At 60.4% G+C, this 16741-nt stretch overlaps 1 protein-coding gene across 2 annotated transcripts; it reads left to right on the top strand.

The window, feature by feature from the left end:
- The first annotated feature begins 386 nt into the window (after positions 1–386).
- Positions 387–10692, top strand: CBX8 (chromobox 8). Of its 2 annotated transcripts, none has more exons than XM_055386519.2 (5): positions 387–492; positions 8527–8570; positions 8752–8817; positions 8944–9010; positions 9509–10692. In XM_055386519.2, exons 1-5 carry the CDS (start codon positions 469–471, stop codon positions 10430–10432), a joined length of 1125 nt encoding a protein of 374 aa, XP_055242494.1. In that variant the 5' UTR covers positions 387–468; the 3' UTR covers positions 10433–10692. The 2 variants fall into 2 exon arrangements, with proteins under 2 accessions (XP_055242494.1, XP_004040899.1); XM_004040851.5 differs by lacking the exon at positions 387–492 and adding an exon at positions 7939–8125.
- The last annotated feature ends 6049 nt before the right edge of the window (positions 10693–16741 follow it).

Below are 16741 nucleotides of genomic sequence, written 5' to 3' on the forward strand. Positions count from 1 at the left end.
CCCCAATACCCCAGCCACAGTCCATGTCTCTGCCTCGAGGGCCACTGAACCTCCCAGGATGGATGGGGAGATGATGGGGGTGTCTGCTGGGACTTCCACGGTGGCTTACCCCTTCATCCGTTTGGCCAAAAAGTAAGCTCTGAGGTTGAAACTAGAAAAATACAGAAACTCAGCGTGAACATCACATTTCCACTGCTTTAAACTTTCTCTCTCCTTGGTCCTGGTCAGGAACCCTACACCCTCTGCTAAACCAGCTTTTCTTGCCATAAGCCTCCTCTGCTTTTAGGATCTCAAGGACTAGCTGAAGAAAATTAATTTTGCCTCTGATTGCTGTGTTATTCTAGATAAGCCATTATTATGCAAATGAGGGAGTGCGGCTCTCAGGATGAATAAGACGGTGCCGGTAGCGGCGCGGGACAGCCCCAGATGTTTGCATAATTACTTCTGCCCCAACTTCGAGAGTGCAAAATGTCAAGGGAGGAAGTTGTGCGGGTAAATACGGTACCATGTTCCCTGAATTTGATTTCCTACAGAAGGGCGGGGAAACCGATCGGAGGCTTCAGCTGCAGAGAGAAAAGGCATCACGGCTCCCGGGCCGACGGTGTCCCGGCCGAGTGGCCGTCTGCGTCCGCCCCCGGGATGCTGAGCCACCCCTCGGCCCAGGGCGGCCGGAGAGAGCAAGGTCCCGCCCGGGTAGCGAGGCGCTTGCGCGGGCACAGAGCAGCAGCTTGGCCCCACGCTTTCCGGCAGCCCCGGAACCGGCAACACGGCTTCTGGGCGTGCGCGGAGCCGCCGCGGTCTGGCCGCGGAGCCTCGACGACAGCCGAGCCCCTTCGTGTCCCACACGGCGCCTCCTCCCGGGACAACGGCTAGGGGTGCACCGAGGAAGCCCTGTACCGGGGCTACGAGGAAAGGCGTCGACCACAGTGGAGGACGCCGAGGCTTCACCCAGAACCTCGCCGGCACCGTCGCGTTTTCTCGGTCAGCTCCCAAACGTCTGCCCTCGGGTTTGCCGCCCGCGTGGCCCACTCTTGCGGAGGGTAGGCGGCCCGGCAGACGCCTCTGTTCCCCGAGGTTCTGCGAGAGGCCCCAGACTGGCCTCCGCAGCTTGTGCCTTCTCGAATGACCCGGCAGGCCCTGCACTTAGGATTTTCTGATCTCTAAAAGGGGAAGCTGGACTGTGGCTCTTGGCGTTAACAATCTCGCAAGGGAACGGCACCGGCTGAGAGACCCCCACTTTGGAACTGACTTGAGGTCCCGACGTCCCAGCAAAAAAGTCACTTCAGTTCCTTCTGCATGGGGGCGGGGTAGGAAATGAAAAAACGGGAAGCGCCGGGCGGAGTCCGAGGAGTCCCTGGAGCTTCCCTGGGACTCTGGAGAGCCGCGTGTGGTCCAGGAGGAGGCGGGAGGACTGTGGAACCCAGCATCGCTGGAGGCAGAAGTGCCCACCCTGGCGGAGCTCCGGCTCAGGGGAGCCCAGGAGGTCCAGCTGCCTCTCTGCGCCCAGGCTCTGGTGCCACCATTCCTTGACTCGCCCAGCCTCTCCCCGTGTTTTCCCGTGGGAGGGTTGGTGCTCCCCGCCTTTCTCATGAGCTGGGTCACGGGAGGAGGGGCGCTCATCAACCGTGGCTCGTAACCGCCAGGCCAAGCCTGTCAGTGCAGGCAGAATCTGGGATCAAACTCTCCACTCGGGGTATCTGGAACCACAGGCTGCTCACGCGTTGAGCCAGGGCCCGGGGTGATGCGAGAACAGAGTCGGCGCGCCCCAGGCATCTCCAGGCAGAGGTTGGGGCTGGAGGTTTCTGATAACGTCCTGCTCTCGGACGGGACTCCAAGGCCTTGATCTCTAAGCCGCACACTTGTCCCGGGCTGCTCTGCCGCCACACCCTGCCGGCCTCCCCTCGCCTCTCGCAGTCCCCGCCCCTGGCTGTGCCTAGTCCGTCCCGTCTGAGCCCCTTCTCCCCAGACCGTGAGAACTGAGCGCCCAGACCCAAGGACTCCCGGACTCCTTCCAGGTTGCGGTTGTCCGGCCCAACTCTGGACCGCCTCTTTCTGCTCCCCAAGGGCGCCTGGGGCTCCTAGGAATGGGTCTCACAAGCAGCACCAGCGAGCAGTCCGGGGATTGGGTGTGCGTGTGCTGGGGGGGCGCGTGGGGGGGGGGGCGGAAATGGGGCCGTCCCGCGGCGCGCATGCGTGCTGGTTCGGGCGCTGTGCGCGTGCTCCAGCGGCACCGCACCCTCAGCTCGCCCGGCCTCGGCGCTCCGAGGGGACGCCGGCGCGTTTTCCCAGCGAGCCCACGTGGCCCAACCGGTCCAGATGCCCAAGGAATGAATAAAAACTGCGTCTAAGCAGCATACGGTCCGTTTCCCAGGGAAGGTTGGGTGTGTGCTGAGCACCCTCTCTGGGCTTGCCCCTCATGGAGAAGTAGGGACAGCCGAGGCTGATACTGGAGTTCTGGGGGAAAGTCAAAACAGAATCACTAGGTCCTATGAGTTTGTTCTGGTCTCAGAACACCAATAACAGCAACAACAGTAACTAATAATGAACATTTATTGAGCATTTGCCTGTGCCTGACAGTGTGGGGGTGCTTCCATATCTCATTGAACCCCCCATGGGCTCTGTTGGGAAAACGTGCTAATATTCCTTTTCTCATAGTTATGGAAGCTGAAACACAGAGAGGTTAAGTAACTTGCACAAGGGCACACAGCCAGCAAGTGCATTGAAACCCAGGCAGGCTGGCCCCAGAGCCCACCTTTTTTAGCCCCTGTGCTCTAGCATTAAAAAAAAAAAAAAAAGCAAAAACGCCCACCAATATCCAGCTTCCAGTTGACTTAAATCGGCTCCTAGAACTCCCTCCTGTCTCTATTGTTCCAGTCTCATCCTTGTTGCCGAGGGCTCTGAGGGTCCTCCTGCTGGAGCACTGCTCTGCGCTTCCAGGAGGCTCCACTGGACCTTTCTTGAATTCTTTCCTCAAGCCTTGGAGGAGCTGAAATTCACAAGAATCCAAAGCCCCTGCTGCGGAGCTTTAGGGACGTGAGCTTACGGCTTCTCAGGCAGAACCCCTGCTGCGTGCCCCTGAGCAAGTGACTTGGCCCCGCGGTGCCTCGCTTTCCTCATCTAGAAAATGGGGGTAAGGGAACTGATGTTACCTGGCTGTTGTGAATGTTAACTGGGATAACGCAGGCACTAGATATAGGGCAACTAGTTAAGCAATAGATGTTGCTTAACTCTGAGGGGATATTTTCCTCCTGTGGAGGGGAAGAAAGGGGGCCTGATTTCAGTTTCCGGGGTTTAAGGCAGAAATGTGGCTTCTAGAATGTGTGCAGCCTTGTGGGAGATTCCTGTAGAGTGGGCAGCCCCTTCTTATCCTTTGCAGCCTGTTCTAGTGCTTCTCTAACAAGGAGGATGTGTGGATGTCTCCTAGGGAGGAGAAAGTGGGACAGGAAAGGTGGGAGCTTCTTGCTCTTGGGAACAACTAGCGGCGGGAACCAAGGCCAGAAACCTGGACAACCTCACTCCCAGTCACCCAGGCTGGGCCTTGGGACCAGTTTCCAGAATGTCGGGTCACCCTGCGGCATTCCCGCAGCAGGCGGCAGGCGCCCGGCCCTAGCTCGGCGTCGGGGAAGCAGCGCTGCGGGACGCCCGCCCGGCTCCGGGGCCGCGGGAGGTAAGCCACTGGACACAAGGCCACGCCTCGGAGCCGCCCGCGCTCATTTCACTGCCGGCCCGCCCGAGGCAAACGGTTGGCTTCCAAATCTGCCCGCGTCCGCGGCCAAGACCGGGCAGGTCCGACGCCCGCCAAGCCGCGAAGTTGAAACGCTCCCAAAGAACCGGGCCGGCCTCATCCTCAAGCTAGAGGACGCGCTAGGGCTTGCCGGCCTGGCCCACGACCCAGGAGCCCAGCGCCCCTCTGGGGCCCGTCCGCCCCTGTCCTTGGAGTGCTCCAGCCTCCACCCTCCCTCCCGGAGGACGAGTCCGTGGTCCGCGGGCCCAGGGAGGCCTAAGAGGGCCCCCAAACTCCGGGCTCTCAGGAGGCTGCAGCATCGAGGGCAGAGTCCTGGCACATTTTAGAGGCTGGGGCCAAGGGTAGGGCGGGCTCCCGGGAGCAGGTCGCAGACCCTTTGTGGGGAAGGTCAGTCGCGGGCCGTGCGCCCAGGTCGCCAGAAGAGTGCGGAACAGGGCCGGAGACCTAGGGGTTTGGGAAGCAGGTGTCCCCAGGAGGGCGGGCGCCCGCATTTCCGTAAACAAAGAAACGGGGCAGCTCATCTCAGGAGAGGGGGTGGCTGTTAAGAGAATCGCCGACAATTTCCTTCATAAAAATGCGATCTGAGAGCATTTGATTTCCACTTTCACTCCCCCCATCCCCCGCCCCAACACACGCACCGTCTCTAAAGACACTCAAATTGCAGCCATATGGGGCTAAAGTAATAGGAAGCAGTTACCTTATTTACTGCAGAGGCGGCGCACGCCAACCTGGCAGCCGCAGCCTGAGCAGCGGACCGCCGAGCAATGGGATTAAGAGTAGCGTGTCTTGTCTTTTACAACTTTGTTTTGTTTGCTCCTGGGAAGTGTAGGTGGGAAAGGCAATTATCTAACTTTGAAACAGGAAAGCGGTTGTATGGAGAAAAGGGAGGTGGCAAGAATTGAGTCGGTTGGGGAAGGGGGTTCGATAAGAAAGGTGGGGAGCAAGGATCCTCTTTCTGTGGGTTCCTAAGACCATGCCACCAGCTGACCTGTCCTCTCGGTCTGGTTCTGACCCGGCTGGAATGACTGCAAACCTCCTCCCCCTCCACGCCCACGCATGCTAGCACCCTCTCCTAGCACCCTCTCCCGGAACACAGGACTTCCTCCCGCGCCCACCCAGCCAGAGCCCGGGAGGTGGGCTCCCATTTCTCAGACCGCCGCCTCCCGCTTTGTCTCCAAACTGTGGAGGAGTGAGGTTGCCCGGTAACCTGTTTTCACACCCCCTGCAACGCTGCTCTGTCACGGGCAGTTGGGGGGCAGGGGGTGCGCCAGGCAGGGATGAGACACACTCTGCCCCGTTGGGGATTGCCTTCCTTGGCGGGACTGAGCGCGTCTGCTACTGACAAGAGCCAGGCTGCCTGCCCTCAGATCATTCTATACCTCTTCCTTCCTTCTGAATCGAGTTCCACCTTTGCCACAAGCTTTGCAGGATTCCCCGACGTTTGCAAACTCAGACTTTTCGCAAGCGATAGTTTTGTTTAGAGCAAGCATTTCCGAAATAATCACCATCAGGCACAAAGACAGGTGGAAAATTGGGTGGGGAAGCTAAGATAATTACCTAAGACCCTATCCAGAGGAGGGGGCCGCACCTGCCAGCATCAGGGGTTTCATTTCTTCAAGTTTCAGAGGTATTTAGGCAAAGAAGGGAGAATGGGGCAGAAAGAGAGGGAGACGGAAGGAAGGAAGGAAGGGAGGAAGAAGGAAGGAAGGAAGGAAAATGGAAAGAACGCATGGAGGAACGACTAAAGCTATCTTTTTTGGGGAGAAACTGAAACCATCGCCCTCTGCACGCCTAGCGCAAACCCCATGGTCAGTAAAGGCATCAAGGGCAAGCACAACTCCGGGAAGCGGGTTCCAGAAACCCTATCTGAAGGAAAATCACCGCTCTTCGCGGGTGCGGGAGAGCTTGCCAGGGGTGGGGGTAGGGCGCGAGGCCAGGCGGGTCAGGTACCCCCGGCCCACTCTGGGAAGGCCCCCTCCCTCCCACTTCCACAGTGGCCCTGGAGCCAGCTCGAGGGGCTGAGGCGGCCGGTGCGGGGCTGGGGCGCTGTTGTCCTTGGCGGGCAGCGGAATCCAAGAGGAGGCGGGCGGGACAGGCAGAGCGACCCGAGCCCAGGGCGGAGGGTGGGCTTTCTCTGGGCGGGGAAACCAGACACTTATAGGCGGCTGAGGCCGACTTTATTTTTACTGCCCAAACTGTTGGAAAGTATTTAAGCTTAAACAGAAACAGCTGTATCGCTGGCACCGGCCGACGAAACTATTTGTTACCGGGAATGACTTTTTATGATTAAGGACGCGGCCGTCGGCGGCCTCCCACGGGCGGCCCGCGAGGGTCACTGGGAGATCTGAGCGTCCTCGACGCGCTGTTCGTTCAGACAGAACGGCCGGAGAGATGGGACTGTTCGACCAGCGGCCACCTTGTGCAGTTTAGGAACAAGGCCAAAACCTGAAACCCGTGTTTCCAGAGGCTGGGGCAGGACTGGGAGGGAAGATAGGCGAAGCGCCCCTCTTGCCCGGCGGGTCGAGGACCTCGCGGCTGCCGCCGCCTGCGCGCGCCTCACTTTGGACAGGAGGCCAGTTTTCCGCTCTGGGCTTCCTGCCCCTCCGTGTCAGACTCCTTGGCTGCTTCTCTCTCTCTTCCTATCGTTCTCTCTCTGCCTCTCTCTTCCCCCCCCCCCCTTTCTTTCTCCATTCCATCTCTGGCCAAGGGAAACTGCTTGCAGTCAGGCTGATCATCGATGTTTGAACTAAATCGTGGGTTCCAAGGAGTGGGAGTTGTGATTTGGAGCTTGAGCAATAAGAGAACAGGGTGGGAGGGAGCTGGGCCCAGAGTGCGGCGGCTGTCCCCAGCGCCGCCCCCACCACGGGTCACCGGTAGCCTAGCTGGCGGCAGGGTCGGCGGTGCACGTGCTTGTGTGCGCACGGCAAGGCGGTCGCGGCCGGCCCTTGTCCCTTTCCAGGAGCCCGCCATTTTCGCGCGTGAGACCCTCTCGCCCAGCCCGCACTAGACCCGGCGACGTCCCCCAGCTTCCCGCCCTGGCGTTTCTCGCAGGATGTCCGCCGCTCACGTTGGGAAGAGCGGTGGACAGGAAGTGCGCGGGCCAGGCGCACCCCCAGCCGCGCGCCCCATCCCCTGCCGGCTTGGCCCAGATGCCCTTAGCCCACCCAGGCCCCGAGCAGGGGGCGGCGAGGGGAAGGCGAGGTTCGGGGCCGAAGCCTGGCGGGGGCGGGCAGCTTGGGCTAAGGGCAGGGGCAGGTGGCTGCGGGCGTCGGGGACGGTCGGGTGGCAGGAAGAAGCCGCGCGACATCCTCTGTGGGGTCCTGGGCTGCAGGCGGGCTCCGGAGGAAAGAGCCCGGCCTCCCCCAGGTCTGTGTTCGGCTTCGGAGCCGGGGACCAGCGCTCCAGCCAGCCCGGCTCGCAGGGCCCGGAGGGTGGCCGAGGGCAGGGCCGCGCGACAGGAGCCTGAGACACAGGCACATTGATTTGTTAGCGGGACCCGGCTTGGGCGGGGGGGGGACGTTGCCATGGAGACCGGGGGTCGGGTGTGCGGCTCCGGGGGCGGGGGGCGGGGGCCGGGGGAGAAGCCAGCCGATGGGCGCGCCGCAGGCTCTCGGGGTTCGGGCGCGGCCCGCGGCGCCCCAGCACCTGTGCATTGTGCATTGTGCGGCGCGGGCGGCGGGGGGAGGGGACCGCGCGAGTCCTGGGCGGTGGGGGTGGGGCGGCGGGCCGGGGTCTGCCGAGGGGCGGAGCCGGGCTGACATCGCCGCGGGGATCCCAGCGAGAGCTGTGGGGGACGCCGAACGCCGGAGGGACAACTTGGTGGCGGGGGAGGGGGGCCCCGGCGAGGACAGAGGGCGGCCGGCCCCCCTCGCCAGCCCCGCAGACTGACAGCGGCCGGGCCCTCCTTCCCCTCAGCGTCACTTCCGGCGGCGCCCCCTCCCACTCGCGCGCTCGGTCTCTGGAGTCGCCTCGGACTCCGCCCCCTGGCGATTGGAACGCGGGTCACGTAGCAACGCGGGGGAGAAAGGCAGAGGGGCGTGGCTCGGAGCTCGTCCAATCAGCGTGCGGGGGCGCAGGCCTCCGGCCGCTCGGCTTTAGCAACGTCGTTAGCAACACGTGGGGCGGGAGGAAGCACTGGGCGGAGGGGAGGGGGCCGAGCGGAGGAGCGCGGGAGGGGGGCCGCGGGAGGGAGCGAGAGCGCCGGGAGGGGGAGGAGAACTGACGTCAGCGGGAGAGTATTATGGTCTGTCGTGCGCTGGCTGCTGCTTTTCTGCTCCTGGAAGCGGCCAAGGGGGGAAGCGGCGAGTCAACATGGAGCTTTCAGCGGTGGGGGAGCGGGTGTTCGCGGCCGAAGCCCTCCTGAAGCGGCGCATACGGAAAGTAGGTGCTCCCGGGCCTAGGGCCTCCGTGCGGCCGGGCCCTCCCCTCCCGGCCCGGGTTCCCTCCCCCTGCTGCAGCCCAGCTTCCCTTCCCCCAGGTCCCAGCAGCGGCCGCGGCCGTGGCGGCGGCGGCGGCGGCGGCGGCGGCGGCGGCTCTGAGCCCAGGCGCTTTCCTTAGACTTGCAGCGATGCACGGATTGCATGGGTGGGGGGCGGGGTGGGGAATGAATGCCGGTGCATGCACTTTGTGCAGCATTAGGTGCAGGGGTGATGCAGCGGGCGCGTGCCTTTTGCGGCGGGGTTTCGAGCATTCATCTGGTGCATGCATTTTCGCATGCATTTCTTGTATCCTCGTCATGCGTTTCTCCCCATGCACACACATTATCGCCTTTGCACCCGCAGGGACGCATGGAATACCTCGTGAAATGGAAGGGATGGTCGCAGAAGTAAGTAGGTTATATGCAATTCTCAACCCCAGACTGTTATTCGGGAGGTTTCTTTCTTCCTCTTTTTGCCTTTACACTGAAATACAGTACAATGCAATGAGAAAAGTTACACACACACACACACCCTCTGCTCTCACCCTGCTCCTGGGACTGATGCCCACTTCTTCCTGATTCCCTTTAGGTACAGCACATGGGAACCGGAGGAAAACATCCTGGATGCTCGCTTGCTCGCAGCCTTTGAGGAAAGGTACAGACCCTTCCAAGTCCCAGCCGCTCACTTAGAAACAAGTAGAGTGGCTTCTTTCCAGCCTGGACTAGAGTCCCACTTGCTTTCTTTACTCACGCACCCTTTCTCCTTTTCTTCTTTCTCCAGGGAAAGAGAGATGGAGCTCTATGGCCCCAAAAAGCGTGGACCCAAGCCCAAAACCTTCCTCCTCAAAGTAGGTTGGCAGTGTCCGATGGTGGAGGACAATGTTATGGAGTCCTTTGTGGGAAGGGGGCTCTGAGGGCTGTGAGCCAATGGGGTGTCCACACATGTTGCCTGTTTGTAATGTAGGAGGGAGTTCCCTGACAAGATGTCACCAAGTCAGTAGCAGCACCAACTGTGTCTGGGGGGACGGGCTTGGCCACACTAGAATTCCTTTACCCTCCCCCTCCCAAATGGACATAATAATCAAATGCAAAAAGTGTACTTTTTGCAAATGACTACTTCCAGCCAAATCTTTTACCCCTTCTCTCATCCTTCTACCTCTCAGCTCCAACAACCTCCCCACCCATTCATCCGGCCACCCACCCACCCACCCACCCATCCATCCATGCATCCATGTAGAAATTCCCAGGCATCATAGGGTAAAGATAGGAGGTCAGGGATAGAGGAGGAGTCCTGTGGGGGTGGACAGGGCCCTGCCCCACTCTTGAGACCATCTTCTCCCCTGCAGGCGCAGGCCAAGGCAAAGGCCAAAACTTACGAGTTTCGAAGTGACTCAGCCAGGGGCATCCGGATCCCCTACCCTGGCCGCTCGCCCCAGGACCTGGCCTCCACTTCCCGGGCCCGGGAGGGCCTTCGAAACATGGGTTTGTCCCCGCCAGCGAGCAGCACCAGCACCAGCAGCACCTGCCGCGCAGAGGCCCCTCGGGACCGGGACCGGGACCGGGATAGGGACCGGGAGCGGGATCGAGAAAGGGAGAGGGAGCGAGAGAGGGAGCGGGAACGTGAGAGGGAACGAGAGCGGGGTACCAGCAGAGTGGATGACAAGCCCAGCTCACCGGGGGACAGCTCGAAGAAGCGAGGCCCCAAGCCCCGGAAGGAACTCCCGGACCCCTCACAGAGGCCCTTAGGCGAACCCAGCGCCGGCCTCGGAGAGTACCTCAAGGGCAGGAAGCTGGACGACACCCCTTCCGGGGCAGGAAAGTTTCCAGCCGGCCACAGTGTGATCCAGCTGGCCCGAAGGCAGGACTCGGACCTGGTGCAGTGTGGTGTGACCAGCCCTAGCTCAGCTGAGGCCACGGGCAAGCTGGCTGTGGACACCTTCCCGGCCAGGGTGATAAAGCACAGGGCTGCCTTCCTGGAGGCCAAAGGCCAGGGTGCCCTAGATCCCAATGGCACCCGGGTCCGACATGGCTCAGGCCCCCCCAGCTCTGTGGGGGGCCTGTACCGGGACATGGGGGCCCAGGGGGGAAGGCCCTCCCTCATCGCCAGGATCCCTGTGGCCAGAATCCTGGGGGACCCGGAGGAAGAGTCCTGGAGCCCCTCCCTGACTAACCTGGAGAAGGTGGTGGTCACGGACGTGACCTCAAACCTTTTGACCGTCACCATTAAGGAAAGTAACACGGACCAAGGCTTTTTTAAAGAGAAAAGATGAATGCCGGGTGGGTGTGTCCAGGAGGAGAGCAGGGGAGAGAGTGAGCGTGAGCTTGGCATAGTGATTTTTATTTCTGGGTGGGATGTGGCCTTTTGGCTGGTCCCGTCCCTGATGTCACCCCCACCCCACCAGCCCCTTTCATCCCTCCTTCCTCCCCCTCAGTTTTTGTTGGAAAGATTATCTCTAGAGTTATATTTTCTATTAGATGTAAATATGTTATTTAAGAAAAATATCTAAATATATATATTTCAACTCTTGAAGTTGTTTTATTTAAAGGAGAGAGACTCTCATTGTGCTTTAGTTGGGGCAGCCCGAATGAGCTGGGGCAGGAGGGGCCCCCTTGCCCCAGAGCTCTAGGGAAGTTGGGGCCTGGGTACAGGTTTCTGAGAGTGTCTGGAGGGGCTTGGCCTGCCCACCTCACCCCTCCTCCCTTCTCCCACAGCCCAATGCCAGACTCCTGGCACCAAGGCCCGGCCCAGTTTTGCTCTCTCTTCCCATTGGCCAGGCAGGCCAACAAAAGGTTGGCTCCCCAATGAGAAAAAAGGGGGGGTGGGTCAGTCTGTTTTCCTTTTTTCTATTTTTTTTTTTTTTAAGGTAAAGAAGTCTATTAGGGAAAAAAGTATTAACTTGAATAAGCTTTTCGTGTGTGATGTTGAAGGTTAAAACGTCCCCAGCAGGCAGGGACAGGAGGTTTCTCCCCAGGACCACACCAGGAAATGCACTTTAGGGAGGGGTGTGTGTGTGGTACACGCAGATCGTGTGTATGTCATGTGGATAAAATCTCCCCGTTCCCTCGTTCCTTTCCTTACTCCGCAGAAAGAAAAGAAATCCAGCGAATCTGTTTACATTCCCGAAATGCCAGGATAAATTGGGAGGATTGCGTGTCAGTGCTAAGAGTTCGAGACAGTTGTTTTACAAGAAAAGTGTTGGGGTGGACTTTTCCTTTTCGCGTCCTCTAGCTTTGCCAGGAGAAGAGACGGCGGCCCCCACCTCCCAGGAAGAGTTGGACAAGCCTCCCTGCCTGGGGAGGGCGGGCCGCCAGCTCTGTGATGGACACATGGCCAGACAGGCCCACCCTGCGGGACCCACGGAGGGAGGCGCGGCGGCGGGCGCTGGGCGGCGGGCGCTGCTAGGAGCAGTGGCTTCGCACCCAGGGCCTCTCCACGGCCAGGCTTGGAGTGTGGCGGAGGACCACGGCTCGGAGCTCGGAGCTGGGGCTAGACTCACCCCCGCGGCTCCGGCCGGGCACGGGAAGGAGGGGCGAGGCGGGGTTTTCATCCAAGAATGCGCATCGGAACTTTTGCTTTTTCCTTTTTTTTTCCCCCGTCCTTCTTAAAAGCAAAAGCTATAATTTATAGGTCTTTTCGATTCGCAGTGTTCTCTATTTGAACTCGACATTCAAACTCCGCCAAAGGGGGAGGGAGGAGCGGGAGTTGGGAGTGGGGACGGCCGCGGCGGGGAAGGCCGTGCGAGGCGGCGGGGCCTGGGACGCCCCTGCCCGGCGGACTTGACCGCTCTGCGCTCCGAGGGCGCAGAATGCGCGCCCCTCTTTTGACTCAAAAGCACAAATCAGTCCCCTCCACTCCACCCCCGTCTCTTGGAGCACGGATCCCGCAGCCTCCCTGCCCTCCCCGCCCTTAAAGGGCCAGCGAAGATCTAACTTCCCATTGCTTGTTGAGGGAGGGGCGCGGGGGCCCTGCACGCCAGAGGAAGCACAGACTCGGGGGGAGCGAGGCGGGGAGTCAGGGGTGGGGGAGCTTCGCTTGGGGTGGGGGGTGCTGGGAGGGAACCCCAGCCTCGTCCTCCGTACTCCCGGCTTCTCAGCCTCTCCTCCAGACTTTCTTGCCTTTAAAGAGAGAAAAGGAGGGAAACGGTGTACTACATGATTGTGTTTGTTTTTGAATATCAAATTGCGCCTATAAAGAGAAACCCCTGGAATGGGGATTTTTATCTACTCACATTTGTAAAACTGGTATTTTAGACTTTGTATAAAGAAGCGCCGTTGACCGAGTGTATCTATTTAAATGTCGATGCTATTTTCAGATGAAACTTCACTGAAGGGGCATGTCTGTTACCTAGTGGACGGGACTGGGGGATACGCGTCTTCACCTGGCCGCCGCCTTCCCTTCTCTCCCGCCTGTCCTTTACTCCCACCTCCCTCCCTTCCTGGGGCTGACTTTGCCCCTTCCCTTGGACCTTCTTTCCAGCCAGCTCTGTCCCTACCGCCCCTCCGTCCTGCTGTTTGTCCGTGGCCGTGTGTGTATGTGTCTCCTTCTCTCGCTCTTGCGACGCTGACCTGGGGGGTGGGTGGGTAGGGGCCGGGGGCCACGTGGCTGGGAGTCTGCAACCGCGCAGGATGTGTGCGCTGTTGGGTTTATTTAATTCTAAGATTTGTACAAATCTCCAATCGATCTCCGCCTCAGCTCAAGAGTGAAGCTTCGGTACCTATCTTCTGCGGTCGTGAATGTCTGTATCCAATACCGCTTTTTACGTGTTTAAATATATACTTTGTAAATAGAGACGTGTCTTGGTTTTATTCTTCTTTTTCCTTCCCTGAGCAAAGGGAAGAGGCATCCCGGGAGGAGAGGATCCGTCCCTCTTCTCTCAGTACTCATCCCGTCCTCCCGCTCCCATCCTCGCCCCCATCGCGGGGGCACCGTTCCTGCAAAGGCCCTTCCCCAACTGGGGAACCCACCTGGCTGGGATAGAGGTGGGCGTGGGAGGCCGCTGGGGCAGACTCTCCTCAGCCCGTCCGGGGGAGTCCGTGGCTCTCCGCACCTACTGGCTGCACTTCTTCGGGCCCCGGGCAGAATCTGGGGATCCCGGGATGATGCGCCTGAGGTCGGGGGTTCCACTTTCCTCTGGCGGGATCCTCCAGCGCGCCACACCCCCAGGCCGGAGGCGTCTGGTCTCCGAGGCCCCGGGACCTCGCCGCGTTGGCCAAAGCCTCCCGGTGCCAGCCCCTCGTAGCTGTCGTGAGACCCGCTCCCCAGACCCACCCAACCTTGCTAGCGCTCCCCTAAATGCAGAGCCTCGCGCCTATTGATTGAGGAATTGAATTCGCGGGTATTGCTAGGCAACTGCCTGCTCGGAGCCGGCGCAGAGCGCTGCTGATGTGATTAGTGAACCTGGAGCCGCCGCGCCGCAGCCCCGCGCACCCCCGCCCCCGAGTCCCCGCAGCCTCTCCGGCCCAGGTCTCCTGGGCGGGCTTAAACCCCAGCGCTGGGCAAGGGGCGGTGCGGGAGAGCAGAGTGCGGGGTGGGGGGTGGAGAGGGAGATGTTCTTGGCCTTTTCTGGCCGCAGACTTCACAGCAGTGGGGGCGGGGTCTTGAAGCCCGCATAGGAGAGCCACTCTTCGGATCCCCAAAGAGGCCACCGCACTAAACCCATTTCTACTTCCATAGTGCCCCGCAGACGTCACCCTGCCAGGAAGCCACGATTCAGGCTCACCCCTAACGCCCACCAGGAGGAACATGGACAGGGGTAGCCCACGCATCTCCAGCCCCTTGCTGAGGAGTCAGTGGCCCGGCCCTTGGCAGAGCTTCCCCCTTCCGCAGCTGTGACCGGTGTGGGAGGGCGCGGGAGGACAGGAGCGTCCTGGTGCCCAGGCCCAGGTTAGCGGGTCACAGAGCCTTGAGTGTCCTTCCGACGTGAGGGCCTGCGCTGCCGGCCGAGTAGGGTCGCTGGCCGCCAGGCGTCAAAGATCTCCGCCTGAGACTGCCCCACCGCAACGGGCGGTCTCTGTGCTGGCAGGGGACGTCAAGGGAAGGTGGGTGGGGTGGCCCCGCGATGGTCGCCACTTGGACGGGGCTCCCTCCTGCGTCCACTCGGACGGGGCTCCCTCCTGTGTCCACTCCTGGGCGTGTGGGGCAGTGGAATGGGCTACTGCTTAAGCAGATGGGAGGGTGGGGAGGGCGCCCACCCTGCCCCTTTTTCGGGTTCGCTGGCCATCACCACCCTCGACTTTGAGGAGCGCCCTCACGGGTTTCCATTTCCTGGGCAGAGTCCTTGGGAATCCGCCACAACTGCAGAGACCAGGTGTGCGTGGCGGCCTCCAGCCGGACTGGTTACCTTGCGTCCCGAGGACAGGGCTGGCTTGTGTGGCCACCGCGGCGGGGAACCTGGCCTCGCACAAACATTGGTTGGGTTGGAAGGTTCATGCTCTTCCTAGAGTGTCGGATCGGATTCATTTTCCGTCCGTTTGATGCTGGCTTCGCACCAATCCTGATCTAGGCACTGTGCCATGCGCCCGGGCCGCTGGCGCACAGACCTGTCCCGGCCCTCTGGGGCTCCTGTGCTGGTTTCCTCTTCTCCTCTAAAAGCCCTCCAGGCCCAGAGGAGCCTCGGACCCAGCTGAAGTCCGAGACTGGCGTGGCTCGGGGCCCGGCGGGACTCCGTGCTGTCCGTCGTGGAAGGCGGCTGCCCGCAGCCTCGGGTCCTGAACGCGGCGAGAGAGGCTGCGGGCTGGGTCGGGGCTTTCCTCCTGAGACTTCGGAGGCGGAGGTGGCCGGGGTGCACCAGGTGGTGCGATTGAGTCTCGGGCACCCTGGAGCCGCGGCTGGCTTTTCCCTCGTCCGTCCGAAGGGCCGGCGGCCGACCTTGGTGGGACGCGCGCGCCCTCTGCAGGTGGCGGCGTCGGCCCGGGTCACCGGCGCCCACCCCTTACCTCCGGGGGGCCGGTGGCTTTCTGGTTCCGAACCCAAGCTGAGAAAGCCTTACCTCCCCCCCCACCCAAAGGTAACGCTGGGCGCCCACCGCCACGGGCGCCCCCTCTGCGTCCTCCCTGAGGCCCGGCGCTCGAGCCACGAAGGCGGAGGGGAGGAAGGAGAGGTCCAGCCGCCCGGATGACCGTCCTCCCAGCCCCTCCGCACCCATCGCTCCCGGTGCCCTCGGGCAGGTCGCGGCGGCGTGGGGTCGGGCCCTTGGCAGCCCAGTCTGTTCTTCTCAGGGTCCACTGGATTAGGCGATCACATCAGCGGCGCAGAAACTAACAAAGGCCGAGCGAGCTCGGCCCGGCACCCGTCGGGCCGAATCCCTGTAGAAATGGGCTCTCCCGAAAGCCTGGCTCCACATCCCGGGCCGCGCCTGCTCCTGCTCGGCCAGCTTGCTCCTTCCTGGCGGTCCCAGCCCCTTTCTGCAGCTCTCATAAGCCAGAGGACAGGCCCGCTGGGGTCGTCCCTGCCCACTTTCTCCAAAAGGAAACAGCCAGAGACTTGCGAAGGCAGCAAAAGACAGCCCACCAGCAGTCTTCTTTCTCTGCAACAGTCTGATTTCGAATTCGCAGGCCTTCCTGGAGCGGGCTAGTGCTGGGGGTCACATTTCCATTTGCAGGGGGAACCCTTTCCTGAACCAAAACATTCAGGCCTTGGCCCCAAGTAGCTTTTCACCCAGTGACCCCAACATCTAGGCCCAGCTTCTCTCTTCACTTCAAAGAAGCTCTATTCTCCCTGGAGGCTGGAATTTATGAATAAATTCATGCTGAAGTTGGTGGAAGCCTTAAGGAGCCGGGGAAGGTTCTGTAATAAGCAAATCGCCTCTTTATTTGCGAGCTTTAGGTTAGGAGTTGCAGTAGCTGCTAACTCACAGTGACTCCCCTGGAATTTTATGGCTGCCTCCTTGTAAAGCATTATTAGCCCATGTGGTGGCTTCAAGGGGTTGAGTGGCTTTCCAACACAGCATCTCTGGATACTGTGGGCGCGGGGAGAGGGAGTTTTGTTTTAACTTTGCATGTCTCTGGAAGGGAGCAGTCTCAAAATGAGTTGATTATATATTGCAGCATCCCTGACCTCACCTGACAGATGCCGGTAATGCCGCCCCTGCCCCCAACCCCTGCCATTGTGTTTTTTCTATTTTTCCCATTAATTCAGTCTCTCAAACTCAGCACTACTGATGTGCTGGGAAGGATCATTTCTTTCTGTCATGGAGACTGTTCTGTGCACCTCAGGACGTCTAGCAGCACTCCTGGTACCCACCCACTAGATGCAAGTGGCATCCACCCCACAGCGTGACAAACAAGATCTCCAGATCTGCAAGTGTTCCCTGGAATGCCAATTGTTCTCTGTTGTGAGCCACTGGTATATGGACTCTTAAACACCCATCCTTTGCTTGGAAACATATCTTTTTCTGCACCTTCTGCAAGTGGCCAAGCCTTTCCCAGTCTTTGATTTTTCTGTGCCACAAGTATTCGGCCTATGTCCAGATGAATTATTTTGCCTCAAGAAAGGAAAAGAGCAGAGTCTACTGTGTTTCCAGGGATCACTCATGATGTACACCAGGCCAAAAGTTTTTTTAAAAATTTATTGATATACT

The sequence above is a fragment of the Gorilla gorilla genome, chromosome 4 (assembly GCF_029281585.2).
Source record: "Gorilla gorilla gorilla isolate KB3781 chromosome 4, NHGRI_mGorGor1-v2.1_pri, whole genome shotgun sequence".
Taxonomy (NCBI): domain Eukaryota; kingdom Metazoa; phylum Chordata; class Mammalia; order Primates; family Hominidae; genus Gorilla; species Gorilla gorilla.

What these genes read in the sequence shown, in the direction of transcription:
- CBX8 (XM_004040851.5), top strand. Translation starts at nt 8,057, where the DNA reads ATGGAGCTTTCAGCGGTGGGGGAGCGGGTGTTCGCGGCCGAAGCCCTC. An exon ending in TGAAGCGGCGCATACGGAAA is followed by an intron (nt 8,126 to 8,526) that starts GTAGGTGCTCCC and finishes TTGCACCCGCAG; the next exon opens with GGACGCATGGAATACCTCGT. An exon ending in CCAAAACCTTCCTCCTCAAA is followed by an intron (nt 9,011 to 9,508) that starts GTAGGTTGGCAG and finishes TCTCCCCTGCAG; the next exon opens with GCGCAGGCCAAGGCAAAGGC.